The sequence below is a fragment of the Oryzias latipes genome, chromosome 13 (assembly GCF_002234675.1).
Source record: "Oryzias latipes chromosome 13, ASM223467v1".
In the NCBI taxonomy this organism is placed as follows: Eukaryota; Metazoa; Chordata; class Actinopteri; order Beloniformes; family Adrianichthyidae; genus Oryzias; species Oryzias latipes.
Window position 1 is genome coordinate 5152556 of NC_019871.2, and position 17342 is coordinate 5169897.

General features: G+C 42.6%; 1 protein-coding gene across 5 annotated transcripts in view; it reads right to left on the bottom strand.

Annotated features, from left to right (window-relative positions):
- Window positions 1–16176, bottom strand: part of aplp2 (amyloid beta precursor like protein 2) — a 62630-nt gene extending 46454 nt beyond the window's left edge. For all 5 annotated transcript variants that reach the window (XM_011482280.2, XM_020708079.1, XM_004075268.3 and 2 more), the window contains exon 1: window positions 15885–16176. In XM_011482280.2, the coding sequence (XP_011480582.1) occupies window positions 15885–15989 (105 nt within the window). In that variant the 5' untranslated portion in view covers window positions 15990–16176. The remainder of the gene's footprint in view (window positions 1–15884) is intronic.
- Between the last annotated feature and the right edge of the window lie 1166 nt (window positions 16177–17342).

A 17342-nucleotide genomic window follows, 5' to 3' on the forward strand; every position in this document is an offset into this window, starting at 1 on the left:
GGAACTAGCAGAAGAGATCACATCACTCCTGTGTTAGTTTCACTTCACTGGCTCCCAGTTGATTCTAGAATCAAGTTCAAAATCCTCCTGCTAACCTATAAGGCCTTATATGGTATAGCCCCATCCTATATTAAAGACCTGATAGTGCCTTATCATCTAAAACAGAACACTTTGCTCATAAAATGCAGGACTGCTTGTGGTTCTCGGAATTTCTAAAAGTACAGTTGAAGATGGGAGGCTATGGATTTTGTTGTGCTATGGTATTGCCATCAGATTCAAGAAATCTGTCTTATATTTTCGGGCCAATTATCTCCCTTGCCTCGTGTCCAAAGACTTTTCTAAATGTGACAGAAAGCTGTGTTCAATTTTTTTTCACCCCAATAGATTTTTTTTTCTTAAATATTTAACTGCGAGAAAGATAGATGAGGTTTTATGAGATTAGCAGCTGCAGAAGTGAGCCCTGAAGAGGTTTTGTGTGTTTGAGAGCTTAGAGGAGATTTGGACGGGAAATGATGGAAGTACCACCCGGAGAAGGAGGAGAAAATTGGAATAACCTGCTTATGAGGCATTTTATGCAATTTCAGTCAAATTAGGAATGTAAAGTCAAGCAAATATGCTGCCAGAGCGGTAGATTGAATTGCATGGTGAGTTTTTAAAACGTTTAGCATTTTGTAATTTTTGTTCTATTTAGTTTGTTAATAATCTCTTCTTTCTAAGACTTATAGTGTTATTTTAGATTTCTTTCACATATCTGATTGAAAACAGAAATCACTGAACAAAACTTACAGTGTTCCAGCGGGATGAATCGACTAAACTACAGCAGATCAACGCTGGCAAACACTGAGTTCATTATAGAGTTTATGGGGAGGGGTTTAAAGCTTTTGGCCCCTCCTTCTTAGCCCTATGAGCCACTTTTTGTAGATGTGAACAAACTAACACTTTCTTACTAGTGTTGAGTAAAAATTTAATTAAAAGCAACAAATGCTTTAAAAACACATTTACGTTGAAAATAAAGTCAATATCTTTACAAATGGCCACCATTTTTGATTTTTCTCATGACTACGTGCTTTTCTGAAGAGGGGGCCCTAAGGTACAACCAAATTTGGTACTTGCGCCACAAAATGCTTCAATTTGTCTGAAGTAGGAAATTTAACCGGCTCCACTGTACGCAGTCATTGGACCTATGACTGCTTTAAAAGTAATTTGCTTTAATGTTTCAATGCACTGATTTGAAACAGCATCATCTGTTGCTTCACCGGTTCAACAACAGATCACAGAGTTACAAAGCAGAAAAACTGATGATCATATTCCAAACCTTTTTTTTTCAAACTTTACAAAATTATTTTAAATCAGTAAAAGAAAAGTTTGAGTTTTAAGACGGAGCTGAGATTTAGGATTAAGTCAGAACCCAATTGTATTTAGGGAGGTTAAAGTTATCTGCTTTTTCTTTTTTGTGTTTGGTACAAATTTGATGGCATCCAAAAGGTTTGTGAGTCATCCGGACGCCCTGACCTCATTTCTGATGATCAGTCAAACAGCACTGGGGAGGGAGTTTAGCAAGAGACAAAGGAAAGGATAAAGGGATGTTCCTTTGGCTGACAGAAACGTTCTGTAATCCAAGGCTTGCTGTTTTGACAGGTGAAATGAATCAGTGAGTTTGCTGCAGAAGAAAAAAAAAGACAAAGAACCCATTAAGTCTTGCAAAGTCCAACCTGGCAACCAAAGGGCAGAAACAGCGGAGCAGCTGTGTGAACAGGTGAGACTCATTACTTATTACAGGACGAAGGCCGTCTTTTCACGTTCTCCACCCGCTCTGCACATCTTGTCAGCGTGACTGACGGAAACACGGAACTGCCGCCGGAGAACACGCACCGACATCAGGATCTGACTCTCTCCCTTCCTGACAGCGGACGCCATTTCAAACGCCGTGATTTCACACAGGATGGATGAGCGCCCCTCCTCTCAGGCAGCCGGACTCGCCGCCTGGAGCGTCTTCTGCAGCAAACATAAACTGTGGTCGTCTCTCCCCATCAGACAGTCAGACAGAACTGGTCTGTTCCTCTGCAGGTGGAGCTGCTCAGAGCTCATGCAGAGAATCTTGGGATGTTGAGTTTTCATAAAACGGCTAGAACGACAAAATACCTGCTATTGGGCATCTTCAGTTTATCTCCTCATTGTGGGTCTATTCTTCCAAAAGTTTCTAGCCACTGAATTTAGAAATGGGGTCAAGACAAGCTATAACTGAACAGCTAAGAGTGTGATAGCTGGATTTATGAAAAAATGAGAAGATTACGAGCAATAAAAGCTATTTTAACCACTTCAAATAAAAAGTCAAAAAAGAGGCAGTAAAAATATTAAATTACTTGTTATCTTGGAAAAAACAAGTCCACTTCAATTCCTAAAAAACTATTTATCTTGTTAAAATTGATTTTGTACGGCTTTTTTAACCAAATCGTTTCTGAAATAAACCACAATGACTTAAATCTCTTGTGTTTATCATTAGTGGGCAGAAAAAAGAGCCTTATTTGGTTTTGTTAGAATTAATTGTTTAGTAATAAACATCAGCAAACTGATCCAGTTTAACACATTTTTAAATAAGAAAACAAGCGTTTTTATCTTATAACAGTGAAGCAGCAAGATTCCAAATAACAATGAAGGATTTGTTTACCTGATTCATATGAGAAATAAACCATTTAATATTTAAATAATTAAAATGAAGTTTGTAAAACTGCATGTTGCAGCAACATAATATTGGGTGAGCAACATTAAGTTCAGTTTTTAAGAGGTAATTTAAGAGAACAAATATTCTAAAAACTATGTTTTTATTTAAAAATTAAATAAAGCTAAACTTCTTGTTGAACCAAAACTTTTTCTATGTAAATCGATATTTTTTCCTGGTAATTTAAAATGTATTTGGGTCATACAAGTTAAAAAAGCCTTTGACACAGAAAATAAATTAAATATTTATAATGTGATGCATTTCTGTCCAATTCACAACTAAAAACAAATGATAACAGTTCTGTTTTTTTTTCTTACAGTGTATTTTTTTCTTTTAAAAGGACTAAAACTAAACTGATATCAAAATAAAATTCAGCTCTTTCTAGATTTTTTAAATTCTAATCTGAATGCAATTTGAAAATTCTCCCTTCAGTTAAAATGGATTTTAACAGAATCTTTTGAAGTGCAACGACACGATTGAATTAAATTGAACAATAATTAGGCTTTGAATAACAGATGAAAAACACAAAGCATCACACAATGCTGTTGATGAAACCTTTTTCCATCCATTTTTTTAGTCAAACAAACAATAATTTTGACACTTTTACTCAAAATAGACTCCAGGAGTAAGTTGAATATTAACTTTTGCATTTCTACCATTTCACTTGCGAGTCAGACAAACTTGCAACACACCCATCGGCTGGATTTGCATTTAGACAAAGCAGGTCACCGCTCATCTGAGTCCGTATGCAAACAGTAAAAGTGGACTAAAAAGTCAGTTCACCCTTTTGTTCTCCTTTCACAAAAATTTGTATTCATCCGAGAGACGAGAGGAGCCGTCGACATCCCGAGATGTTGTAAGAGGCGCGTGAATATTAAGCAATAAATCAGGGATTCACTGAATCATTGCGGTAATGATCCCTCATGACAAATCTGCTGCTCCTCTGTGTTTCCTGGTAATAAAACAGCAACAAGCTGTCAGAGCGTGAAGCTTAAAGAGGGAAATAAAGACGCTGCAAGATGCTATAAATCCTTGGCTAATACCTGCAATACTTGACGAGGCGTTTATTGAATTTAATTTGGGAAAGTATCACTAAAACTCCACCAAAAACAAATCCGGTAAGTGAGTTTTGGGCTTGTTTGTGTGCAGCAGAGATGAAGAGATAATTCTGGCAAAGACTTCATCCACCGCTTGTTGTTTGGCAACGCAGAGTAGCTGCATTATTGCATAAATAAGACGCTGCAGTTTAAACTACTTATTTCCGGGGAAAGATAATTGCTTTTCATTTTGGCGGTAATAACTGTGATTACAGACGTGGTCCATTTTCTGGCTTTATGGGTTTTGCAGCCTCTGTCAGGGAAAGCTCTCTCCCACTAAAAGCTCTCATCTCTACCTCTCTTTAGACCCGTGTCCACCTGGCTCCCAGTCTCTCTGTCAGCCTGTCTCACTCGGCCTGATCCATGTGAGTCGGCGACCCCTCTCAGCCCTCTCTATCCAGGCTTATGGTGCACGTGGTGTGGAGCGGATTAGGGCCCGGCGTCCCCTGTGCCAGATGTTTGTGTCTGGAATAGGTGGTAGGAACGGCCTCACCTCCAAGACAAACAAAGCTTTCAGCATTGACCAGATTCAGCGTTTATGCTCGAGCAGAGCGGCGTGAAACGGGCGGAAACACGCCGGTTTTGTGCGCTCAGCTGAAACAACATTTACTGTAACATTCACATTAGTATAATTAAACCGCTCACTCAAAGCACATTTATTAAAAGCGCCCCTGAGCTGGGTGGGAGGTCTGTCTGGCTTATGGGGGGGGGGGGGGCATCTCTGCAGTGTTGGAGGCAGGGAAAGTGGGTGGTGGGCTCTGGCAGCAGATACGACGAATTGTTGGAAAATTGAGTTTTAAACATGTTTTTCTGATGATGGAGGACATGTATGAAGAAATTGAAGCGCAAATTTTTTTTATTAATGTCAATAAATGCTCTATTTTTGAATTTATGTCATATATGAGGTGCATCAAACTAATAAGGCGCATTAGGTGAGATACGTCCAGATGAAGGTTATGCATTCACAGCAATTCTAGAACCTGTTTGTCACACGTTAGCAGCTTTAGCGTGTTCACAATGCATGTAACTCCCAACTTTGTCTGCAACACATCAAAAACAAGGGCTGTACGGTGGCGCAGTGGTTAGCACTCTTGCCTCACAGCAAGGAGTCCCGGTTCAAGTCCCCCACCAAAAAAACAAATAGGAGACCTTTCTGTGTGGAGTTTGCATGTTCTCCCCGTGCATGCATGGGTTTTCTACGGGGACTCCGGCTTCCTCCCACTGTCCAAAAACACGCTTCATTGGTTAATTGGTCACTCCAAATTGTCCATAGGTGTGAATGTGAGTGTGGATGGGTGTGTCTGACACCGCTAGCCACGTTAGTGTACTTGTAAAAAAAAAATTAACAGAGGGACATTTTGACAGAACATTATCTCAAAATTGCTTTAACATCAGTAGGTAGAACCAGAATTATTCCATATATAAGGCGCACTGCTGGTTTTTTGGAAAGAAAAAAAAAGCTTTTAAGTGTACCTTATATATTTAAAGAAAATTCAGATTGTATGTTTTATGTAGAATATACACTGGGCAGGCCAAACCTTCCTGTTCTGCTTAATTCTGATGCCTCCATTTCAGACAAACAGTTATCTTTGCACCGCTAATGTTGGGTGGGGTGTGTGAAATTTCTAATGAACTACAGCTGCTCTGCAGAAACTATGGCCTAGAAAACAACACACACATTTTTTGATTTGGGCTAAAAATGGCATAATCATAATTTAAAGAAAACTGGGAAAATAGATCAAAAGATAATCGGAGTGGGACCTTAACTGGAGCTGGGCTTGTTTTAAACTAGTAGTCTATTTTAGTACTCTAGTACTTCATGAAGGGGTAGGTTTTTCCACATGTTGTACTGCACTCCCAACTTTTTAAAACTGAGTTTGGGGGGGGTTAGATTCAGGTGTGCGGCTCTCCAGATGTCTAATCCCTCCTGCTGAGGAGAGGATCTGACAGAAATGACCCAGGTTAACTCCACTTCTTCATGCGCCTCCTCCCCTTATATCCGTAAAGGAAAGCACATTGCTGCAGCGTCCCCTCCTTCCTTCCTTCCTTCCTCTCTTGCTTCCTTTAATCACTCTGGCGTTTTCATTTTCCTGGATGACTCTGCGCTCATCAGCATGCAGCACCACGCAGCTGCTCCCCAGGACGGAGCAGCCTGGCTGGCAGGCAGACAGACAGGCTGACTTGTCAATAAAGGAGCCTCGGTAACGGGGCGCCTCAGCCGGGGCCTCCAGCCCTGTCGCTGACATCTCTCTCTGCGCCCTGAACTCCCCCTCAGTTAATGAGCGCAGGCTTGTTGAGTAAGCGAAAGACAAACGAGACAGTAAGGAGGCAGAGGTGAAGAGGGGAGGGCTATGGGCCGAGAGGAGAGAAGAAAAATGACAGCTTTAGAGGCAACTTTGGTGCTGCAGTCCGAGTGCGAACGGGAGAAGCTGTGGGTGGCGCTCGGTGTGAGGTGACAATGAGAGTGTGCAGTTTCAAGGACAACATGGAAATATCACATCGGGCTGTTACAAGGCCCACATGGAGCCGTGTGCAGGAGGGAGGAGGAGCTGAAGGACACAGAGGGGGGATTCCAAGTTCTCCCAACTTGGAGAATGGCAGCAGCCAGGCGCAGCTTACGAAAGCACTTGAAGGAGAGAGCTATCGACCATGGTTTTTAACGCCAGACCTTCCTCTAATATGTTTGGAGTCAGCATCAGAAAATAGCAGCGAGCAGCATCTTGCAGATGATCCTGTGCCGTCTCGCCTGATTTGCATAAATATTCTTGATGGGCATGCTACTGCGCTGCTAAAGGAGGAACTTCTCCCCACAGGGGCACGCTGATCTGCCTAATCTTTCTGGGACTTATGGCTCTGCTATGGAAACACAAATCCTGATGCACCAGTGCAACATGTATTTAGTGGAAAATTCCCCCGAATGATGGTGGGATTTTAAAAGTCATGCTTGAGCAAAATTATGGGATAAAACTTAAAAGTGGGGACATTTGAAGCCTATAATTATTGATTTTTGCTCAACTTCCTCCTGCTAGATTGGATTGAGAGCTGGCTACCCGATTACCTGAGGAACCACGTTCTCCAAACTGCAGTCGTAGTACATATAGATGCTTTGCACGGACACTTACCAAATACAATAAAAAATAAAAAAAGTGCAAAAATGTGGCTCTTTATGTTATGCCTTTAAACAGAATCAGGGAAGGCTTTGTTCCAAATGTGACCAAGGATTGATGGTTGATTATGATCAGAGCAGGGCTGCCCTCTCGCCTCACGGTGAGATGGACTTCTCATGAATGCCAAGGTTTTCTCCTGGATCTCTGGTTTCCTACCACTACCCAAAACAAATTTTCAAGGGTCATTGGTGTCTCTAAATCAGGGATATTGGACTCCAGATGGATGCTGGTTTGGCAGAAACCAAGAAACCTTGGGGCCTGGAGTTTGACGCCTGTGCTCCAAATAGTTCTTAAAGGTGAGTTTTAGTGATTCTCTGCGTTGCCCTGTGACAGATTGGCCAACTGTCCAGGGTGAACCCCGCCTTCGCCCTTCAGTAGCTGAGATAGGCTCCAGCAACCCCATAACCCCCAAACAGGAATGATGCCGGTTTGGGAAAATGGATGGAAACACAGACAGATGAATAGGCGTGCAGCCAATTGTCACACACTAAAAAGACATGAGCTTTGAGGCGATTTAAGAGTCAACAATCCCCAAAAATTCCACCTTTAATGGAAATATCCAAGTAAAGACAAGTGTAGCAGCATGTGTCCTATGCGGGAGAGGAGGAAACCTAAGTATTTTAAGAGACTTTCCAACCGGCACACACAGATTCACCCCACCATAGGTTAATGCTAGGGCACGATGTGGCGTCCCACACCGCTTAAGGAAGATATGGACTCAGTAAACTCAAACGAATTTGAGCTGATAAAGAATCCAGTCAATGAGAGACAACAACATGTTTACCCTGACGGCACTGCCAAAGGGCACAAAAACAGTGAAGTGTTCGTCCTGTTCAGTGACAATGAAGATAATGGAGCCAAAGATGAGAGCTGATCAGATTAAAGGTGATCTGTGAGATGTATTACAGTGAAACATTCTTTGAAGAAGCATTTGAGTACAACTGCAAAAATGAGCATGGGAGAGACGGATGTGAGAACGGCTTAGTTACACACTCCCATTGATTATGGGATCTACTCTGACCGATCAGAAGGTTATTAAGGACGGAAAGACCTGGAGTGTTCAGCTGGAAGGAGGTTTTGAACAATTAACTGACAGAAAAGGATTTCACAGAGAATCCAGCAGATCATTACACCACCTGGTTTATGATCAAAATGCGTTCATTTAAATGAAAAAATAACTAATTTAACCAACGTAACTGCTGAAATGCTGCACAGTAAAGCTTGTTCACAGAAAAAACAAAACCCCTTCATTTTTTACAGATATTGTACTCAAATATACATTCTCTTTAAATTAAAAGATGCCACCTTAGATGTGACGAGAAAGGAAGGATCCAATGCGGAGCAACGCCTTTATCCCAGAGCAGCTCATCCATCACAGAACGATCCGCCTCAGAAATGAGGCACAGAGGGATCAACCATCTTCCTCACATCATACACACCGCCTTCATCAAACATGCATGGACCTCAAGCGTCAAGGAGTTAAGATTTTCAAATTGCAGAACAAAAATCCAGAGAACATGACGACCATTAATGATTGAACACAATCCACCGTTTACATCAAATCTCAGAAGTTATTCACTGGATGTGTTTGAGCCGCTGATTTTTCCACAACACTTTACAGACATGTTTTATATGCGACTAATAGACGACGTCTCGAACGCCCACAGAGCAGAGGCAGACTCTTGTTTTCGATGCTGCAGGCAGCGGAAGCCATCTTTAACTGGTGGAGCACGGTAGATGCAAGGTGGATGTGCTTATCTGTGGCTAAGCTCTGCTCTGACCTCCCTCAGCCTCCTGGTGGGTGCAGGGCGCCAGGATTTTCAATCAGATTAGTGAAGGATATCTCTAATGAGGCACACAGGGGCCAGCAGCTAATCAGTTGCGTCTATGTGGACGGGACTCAGACTTCCCAGCAGGAGCATCCACTTCAAAGCAGGTCCACTTGACTTGCTTTTGTCAACACTCTGACCTTGCGCCCCCAAACCTCTTACATGCCCACGCCTTTACTTATTGACAAAGAGCGAATCTGGAAGGAAACTAGCAACTTGACAATGACAATAAAGCTGACAAATCCCCACCGAAGTAACAAAAATGACACAAATAAGGGAAGAAAGTAGGGGAGGGGATAAAGATGCCAGAGTCTCGGTTGAAATCCAAACCAAATATTGTACCCTTGAACCGAAAGTGAATCATTGCATCCCTGCTGCATACCAGTGTGTTTGAAGAGGGGTTTATTGTTTTATTACATTACACCAGCCTTCGTAAAAGTAAACTGAAAGCTTTTCCTTCATTGTCACTCGCCTTTAACTAATTAAAAATAAAGATAGTTTTTTTTTGCAAAACACAAATCATTTATCAAACCAAGACAAAACCGTGACCCAAAAATCGAACCGAATCGTGTGGAAAGTGAACTGTTGAATACCTTCCTTGTTTTTAACATGGTCCTGCTAAATCTTATTTTCATGATCATTTTCTGTAGTTCAGTATATTCAAGTTATAAACTGACCAATCAGATGCATCAATACAATAAAGGCAGGAGTGGTTGCCATGCAAACATTGACTGAGTCAGGCCAATTACTAATAAAATTTGGCTTCAACATGGCAGCGTTGGCAAAAAAAAGGGGACTGAATTGACTTGATATGGTTGGAGCTATTTTCTATTTCACACTCACTCGGTCCAGTTCACCTTCACAGTCAGTGAGAACAATAAAGGTGGAGTCCAGTCAGCTTCCTGCTCACATGGTTCTATAATTATCTGCCAATGATCGGATGACTTCTTAATGGGTTTGTCTAAAACAAAAAAACAGCGAACTGCTCAGGATTTATGCTCCCAGCGACTTCCATATCTCATGGCGCTAATGGAATTCTCTCAAGCGCCTGATTGGTTTTTATCTGTGATCAAAGCAGCTGATAAAAGGTGTGCAGCAGCAGCATTCATCTACGCAGCTTTTGTGAAGAAAAAAAAATGTTCCCAGAACGAAACAACGAGACCAGGAATGCTGTAAAATCCCATCTCTGCTTCCTGCCTGCAGGTAACGATCTGATCCCGATGATAAAGTTGAATACTTGAAGGGTAATGTTGGGGGTCAGGGCTCAGACACATTAGGGCTCCACGTCGTTTCATACGCAGCGGAGCATCGAGGTAATAGAACAATGTGGATCATTACAGACGTGCTTTTGCTGCACTAAGCAGTTTTTTTTCTGGGTTTCATATAACTGGCAATTGATTAGATTATTGATCTGTGATAAACTGCCTCTGCAAGACACGTCGTCTATAAATAATGTGCATGATTGTGCGCCTCTGCTCAGTTTTTCAGCTCGTCCAGCGTTCTTGTGTCTGCATATTAAACTGTAACTGAGGACTTGATGGAGGAACAAATGAACCAACGCAGAACGGAACGACGCCCCATCACATCAGCGGTACGGCCGTGCTGCATAGTTCTGCATAGTTTCAGTTTTCAGGCTACATTAATTTCCCTTTTCCTCCCTAAATTACACAACAAACAAATCTTTGTTTGCAGCCTCTGTGAGGGCGGCGGGGGGGGGGGGGTGTTGCAAACCTGTAAGGGAAGCGAATTTGGGGCACAAAGGAGGGCTTTCACGCTTCTGGTTATTTTGGGTAAAAGCTCTGTTGTTGTGTCTTTGTTGCAGCTGGATTGTCCTCTGCTTCTGCATCTTGTCCTTGGCCTTTCCTTGAGAAAGTGCTGTATCAAGAAGGTCGCTGTCAACATGCAGCCTGAGCAGCGGCACCAGCAGCAGCAGCAAAAGCAGCAGCAGCAAAGCCGTCTCTGGGGGTATTATGTTACACTGCCATGCCTCCATCTCTAACTTCTCCATGTTTTCATCTCTGCTCTCCTGAGGAACCCAAACGAGGATGATCAAGATAAAAAAAATATGCTGCCTTTCAGCTCCGTCAGGATTAGAGCATTTTTGCTACACAAAGAGAACAAAAAAGAAACAAAAACAGGGGAGATATGAGAAAAAGGTTGGATCTAGCATGTTCTCTTTGCTGAGAACAGGAAGATTTCCTCAGCATCAGACTTCTTCAGCTGACTTATCAAGACAAAAGCAATCAAACAGGACTTTCAGTGAGGAACAAGTCATTTCTGAGAACAAAAGAACAGACACCACGTTTGTCCGAAGCTGCTGAAGTGACGCCAAGAGGGAGAGTAGAGGGGAAAAATCCCTCCCTTTTGCGCCGCATGCGGAGAAAATAAAGATAATCAGATTGAGATGAACTCATGAGAGACAGAGCGATAGGCTCAAATGCCAGAAGAGATTTAAAAAAGAATTCCACCAGACTAACACAAACCCTGCTGGATTTGAATTCTCCGCCTGGAAAAGGAGTTCAAATCAGTTGAAGACGAGCTAAAAAACAAAACAAAACACAAAACAACCTGAGTAATTTATGCTTTTGCATTTCTGCAATCTCTTGCATGTCAGTCTGCATCACATTTCACTTTGAACAACAACCCGAATCAGTGAAAAGTCCTCATCCGAGTATGACTCACAGATCCTGCAAAAGGAGAACTATAAAACCAGGAAGAAAAAAAGCACCCCGAGGGGACAACAGGCAGAGTCCTCCTCACAAGTGGAGGACTCTGGCAGAAACACAAGTGCGGCGTAACTCATGGATAGCACAGCAGCTGTTTTATTTATAGGAGAAAACATCTGAAGCAGTATCTCACAGAGCCACGGGGACTCAAATGCATACATAAACAGGGCGCAGGCAGGTTTTAATCCACACCCTCAAACAGTAATGTGTGGAAAAAACTCTTAGAGAAGACGTCTGCAGGACTGAGGCACAACGCAGTTTTCCTTAGAGGGAGGGGGCCACTCACAGCACAATAAAAAGTATTTGCACTTTAGGCGGTGCCTCCCCGATTAAAAAGTGAAAAAGACATCTGTGCAAACTCTCAGCTGCATTTGATGCTACTCTGCAGACAACAGGCCTGATGCAACTTCAGCAGCGTGCAGCCAAGGGTGCGTTGATTTGAACCCGCCGACTCCATCACAAGTCTCTCGCCAAGAGAAGATAAATATGTGATGAGCCAGGCTGCAGGAGGACTCGATAAACACACCTTTCAGGTCTCCTCGCTTGGGATGATCACAGAGCACGTGAGGCCTGAGAACAAGGCTCGCCCGATTAGGCCTCCCTGCTCAAATCCTTAGGATAAGCCCTGAGTGTGCCTGCTAACGGACTCGCTCCGGAGAGGAAAAAAAGGCCAAGGCGGTTTGAAGGACAACCACGGGGATGGAGAAGGAGCCTACAGATGAGGGGAGAAGCTATCGTGGAGGGGATGAAATCGCAGAGATTATGGGTTTACATCCAATCAGACGTTGCTCCCTATTAGCTGCAGATCAGAGCCCGGTCCCTGATGTGACACGCAGGTGAGTCAGAGTCCTGCGCTGCTCTGAAGTTAGAAATGAGGTTGTGACTGAGAGAGTGGGTGGGAGAGGAGTCCTGTAGTCCTCCAGTGAATCTAAGAGCGCCGTTCTTTACGCTAAGGAAGATCCCACTTGAGAAGAAACAGGAGCTTTTAGGTTTCTGAAGCTATAATCTACACATTCGGAAATGATGCAGATGGCGTGCAAATTCAACAAGCACACTGCAGAGAAATAACATGGTCACATGACTAAGCGAGTTTGCATTACATCAACCGGATCTAGTTTTGTTGCCTTTGAGAAAACGGGCAAACAAGCAGTAAAAACAAGACTGAATGTTGGAATTCGTCCAGTGAAGCCCGGAGGAGCAGAGGGTCCAACAGTCACCTGTCAAAAGTTCCTGCTTCCACTCATGCTGACGTCAAGATGGATCAACCAAAAACACTTAGGCCAAATCCGAATTCATTCCTGTAGGGGGGCAGGAATAAGCCGAGGGGGTAGGGAGTCATTCGGAATCGATCCAAGTCTTTGAAAAGGAGCCTGTAGATATAAATGAATTCAGGGTTGGCTTATTAAAGTCATTAATTGCTTAATTAACTGCTATCCAATGGATTTTTACTGATACTTTCCTTAGTTAAATTGCTTTGGCTTCAATGTTGATTTCCTTGGAATAACCGTAACTCTTCGACCGTTTACCCAATTAACGTTCTAACGGAGTCTTGAAGCTGAGAAAAGCGGCTTTTTACGTTTACATTAGTTGAGCAAAGCCGCTTTTCTCAGCATCAGAATCAGCTGATTCACGTTGATCCCGTGAAAGTTCAAGGAGCGCGTGTTATTTAGGCGTAACCAGCGACATCTCCAGTGTTAAAGGCGTTACTGCCTCTGTTGATGTTCTTTAACCTATGCACCTCTTCAACTATTTACACAGTTAACGTAATTCCAACGGATTCTGAAGTAAAATCTGCAGGGAGGAAGTAGAGCTGGGATTTTTCTATCTAAAAAAATTGTCTTCAGATTATTTTTAATGTAAGAATTCATATCACTAGTTGCGTGACAGGCGTTCTTTTTTCTTTTTTTTACCATTTAACACCAATTATGTCTCCTTTGAGAGGTACATAACACACGCTCTTTAAACCATCGCAACTCTTTAACGTTTATGCTTTTAACTTAGTTCCAACGGATTCTGAAGTGGAAAAAAATGGCTTTGCGACGCATTGCAACATTAGAGGTTTGATACCACTTCTAATTCTGCTGGAATTACTTTTTTTGAAGAGTTCCGGTAGTTCAAAGAATGTAAATCTTGGAGCAATAGCTCTGATGTTAAAGGGTTAAATCCAAAATTTACAAAAACATGATGTTTAAAGCTGGATTATATGTTGTAATTTGGTTTGTTTGCTAGAATCTGATTGGCTGGCAAGGCCGTTCTGAACAGCTGCTGTGTGCAACAGCCTGTTATGAGACTGACCAGCCCTGGAGAAGTGTGCTACAACCACACCAGACCCGGACCACACCATAGTCCACTGAACCATGACCCAGCCCCCTCAAGGTTCACCCAACAGTGCCCAACCTCAGAGCAGAAGGGCCACACCTGCCAAACAAACCGCACTTTGGGTGCAATTGTACTCGGGCACGGTACGGATTACCGGATGTAAGCAGGTTCTATCGCACCGGTTTCAAAAGAGCCCAAAACAAACCACAAGAGTCTTGGCAGGAAAGCATGAAAGAACATGTGACTATGTCCTGTGCTTCCATGTCTTCTCACCAAACAGATTTGTGAACCCCATCCCGACATGGTTTTCCAAAGCTTACCTACAAACTCTGTTTAGAGGACAGAAACGGCCAAATGGAGGCCTAAACTGTGACCCACCACCCACGATGATTGTATGGTATGGTATATATCAAGCTCAACCGCTGGTAATTGTTGTTGTGGTTTTCCTGCAGGATCGTCCTTGGATTTGTTTCTCCTCTGGTTTTCATGATCTCTTTGTTTGGGACAGATCCAGCCACAAAGGGGGACACCGGAGCTTTCATTCACATGCAAGTGTCCACCATCAGGCCACAAAGGCCCTGATGAAAGCGTGTGTGGATGAGAGGGAAAACTATTGCTGCAACCAGCCCTCCTCCCTCTGTGGTCACTCTTCCTGCAGCATGTTTGCAAACACTCTCTTCCCACATTCCCACTCAGACAAAAAAAAAAAATCCCAGAATACAAGGAAATCTGCTGTTTTTGTTTCGGGAAAGGAGGAAAAATGTCCTCCAGCGTGAGTCTTTATGACGGCTCAAGTCACAGATGTGTTACTGGTCCAGATTTCCGGCTCTGCTTTGGAAACCATATCAGAGTGCCAGAGCTCTGATGGCAAACCTGCTGCTCTGGGTTCTCCACAAGGGAAAGGAAACCCCGATTGTTGCTTCATGGATTTGAAACATCTCCCCCCAGATATTGCAGCATGTGACCCTCATGTGAAAGGATGGAGCCAGCTGAAGAAACAAAACCTCCTCATCCAGCCATCACACAGGTATCAGTGTTTGCGCAGCTGGAAAATCTCAAGCCGTTCAGAACAATGGAAGAACCACGGAGGTCAGCTGACTCCATGCTAGAGGTGAGGAACAATGGAAGCAGGAACCTGAGCAACCAGAAACCCCAACGACCTCTAGATGTTCTAAAATAACCTGGATAATAATTAACACAACTTTAGTTCCCCAGCCAAAAAAATTATAATTCACAGCAGTGAAGCCAACCTGACCATTGATTTCACTCATTTCTCCACTTAATCTCTGTGTCTGATCAGGAAAACCGATCGATTTTATCCATTGATCATCTCACGGAAGTCTGCTAGTGACTGTACAAGTGGATGACTGATAAGGAAAAAGGGGGGGCAAATCTGTGCCAGAGTGAGTGCAGATTGTGTTAGGGACTAAATATAATACAGTCCCTCTGCTCTGGACTGACAGATCCAACCAACCAAGACACAAAATGGCAGGTTTGTTCTTCCAGTGGGAGATTTCATACCAAACAAAAACTCCTAAAGGGTTCTGGTGCTGTTTTTCCCGCAACACACATACCGGTTCTGCCAGATTTGGGTTTGGAAAAGCAGCTTGTCGTAGTGACCTTTTCAGCTGTCGTGTAGCACAGATTAGGGGGTCATAAAATTGAGAGCAGGGCCCATCCTGTTGAGACAGGAAAAGCCTCAGCTCCGTCCTGAGGTGAAGGATTTCCTCTTGAAGGTGGTGTCCAGCTTAGTTGCATGCGGCTGCTGGTGGTCCTGCAGACCTCCACAAGCCGGAACGAGTCTCTGCTTTGATCCCTGCAGGACAGATCTACAGACCTGAAGCTGCGAGTTGACCTGCTGGAGCCAAGCTGGTTATTATTTAACCAGAGCTGCTCCGTCAGATCAGGTTCCGTGCAGTTATTTAAAGGCCCCTCAGCGCCAAACGGCCGCGCTTGTTTACGCATTGGACACGAACGCGCCTCCACTGTCTGTCTGCTCCCATCCACAACCATTTCATAACACCCACCTCAATGTAGCTGGACAAGGCTGGAACCACGATGCACAGAGCCAGGATGGAGATCGCCGGGACGGAACCCATCCTCAAGGAGGAGCAGAACTCGAACCCCGCCATCAGCTGTCAGTGAAATCGGTCCGATAGTCAGTGGAAGTCAGTCCCGCAGAGCGACGCGAGAGCTGCGCCGCCTAACCAACGTTTGCAGGACTCCGTCGGTTCTCCTCTAAGGAAATGAGGAGCGAGGGGTCTGACTGTGGAGGATCAGCTCCGCCGCCGCCTCCTCCTCCCTTCCCAACTCCGCCTGCATGCGCTGAGGCGCGGCGCCGCCCTGCGGCCAGAGGAACGACGCGCAAAAGTGTTCACAAACTTCTACTTCACCATCCATCCTGGATATGATTCCAACAGCTGGACAACAGACCAACATTTTACACAAGATTTGCACAAATTTGATGGTTAAAATGTAGTTTTTCAAGAGCGGAAAAGGTGATCCAACAGATGGAAAAGGACGAAATTTGCGCAAGCCTGTTGATTGGTTGATTGGATTAGTTCACGTAATTATAGCAATAAAACAAAGATAATGAAAAGTAAAATGGACATAGATTTACATAAATGTATTTAAGTTAGTAATTCATGAATTTATTAGGAAATCAAATACAAAAAAAACATTTCTATTATTAAAATATTATAAATGTATGGAAACAAAACCATAACGTAAACCTGTTATCCACTCGCCCCAATCAAATTTGAGTCAAAATCACTAAGATTTTTGACTAAGATTCATGTTTTCTGAGCATTAACAGTGGCAACTGAACTGCAGAACTGCTGTTTTAATATTAACACCAAATCAATAAAACTGTCTGAAATACATTTTTTCTGTTGTTTTCATTTGCCAACCTTCCAAAGTCTTCTGCTCCCTTACGGCCCCCTATAGAAATATTCTAGCTCAGTTAAAAGAAAAAAAATAACAAATTTATAAGAAAAATCAACACAACTCCATTGGACCCTTCAACAGCTCACGCCTGAAAAACTTTATTTCCATTAACTTTTTTTCTGATTGCACGGCGGAGCTTTAGGAACAGTTTAAAAACAATTTTTTTAATTACAACTTTAAAGTCCTATCAAATCAAATCAAATCAAACTTTATTTATAAAGCACTTTTCATATACAAATATAACACAAAGTGCTTTACATTAAAACACAACAAAATATAAAACAAGCATTGACGATTTAAAAATAAATAAAATAAAAATAAATAAATAAATAAATAAATAGGGAATATGTAAGGGAAAAGGTTCTAAGTGTTAAATTACGAGAATAAATTTGTAAACTTATATATTTAAAAGTCATATTCAAAATGTATGACTTCTGCGTAAATTCAAAAAAAAAAATTAAGAGAAAATTTAAGTAAGCAGAAAACTTTGGCTTTTTTTTTGTTAATTTATGAGTTTTTTCTTGTAAATTTACAAAAAA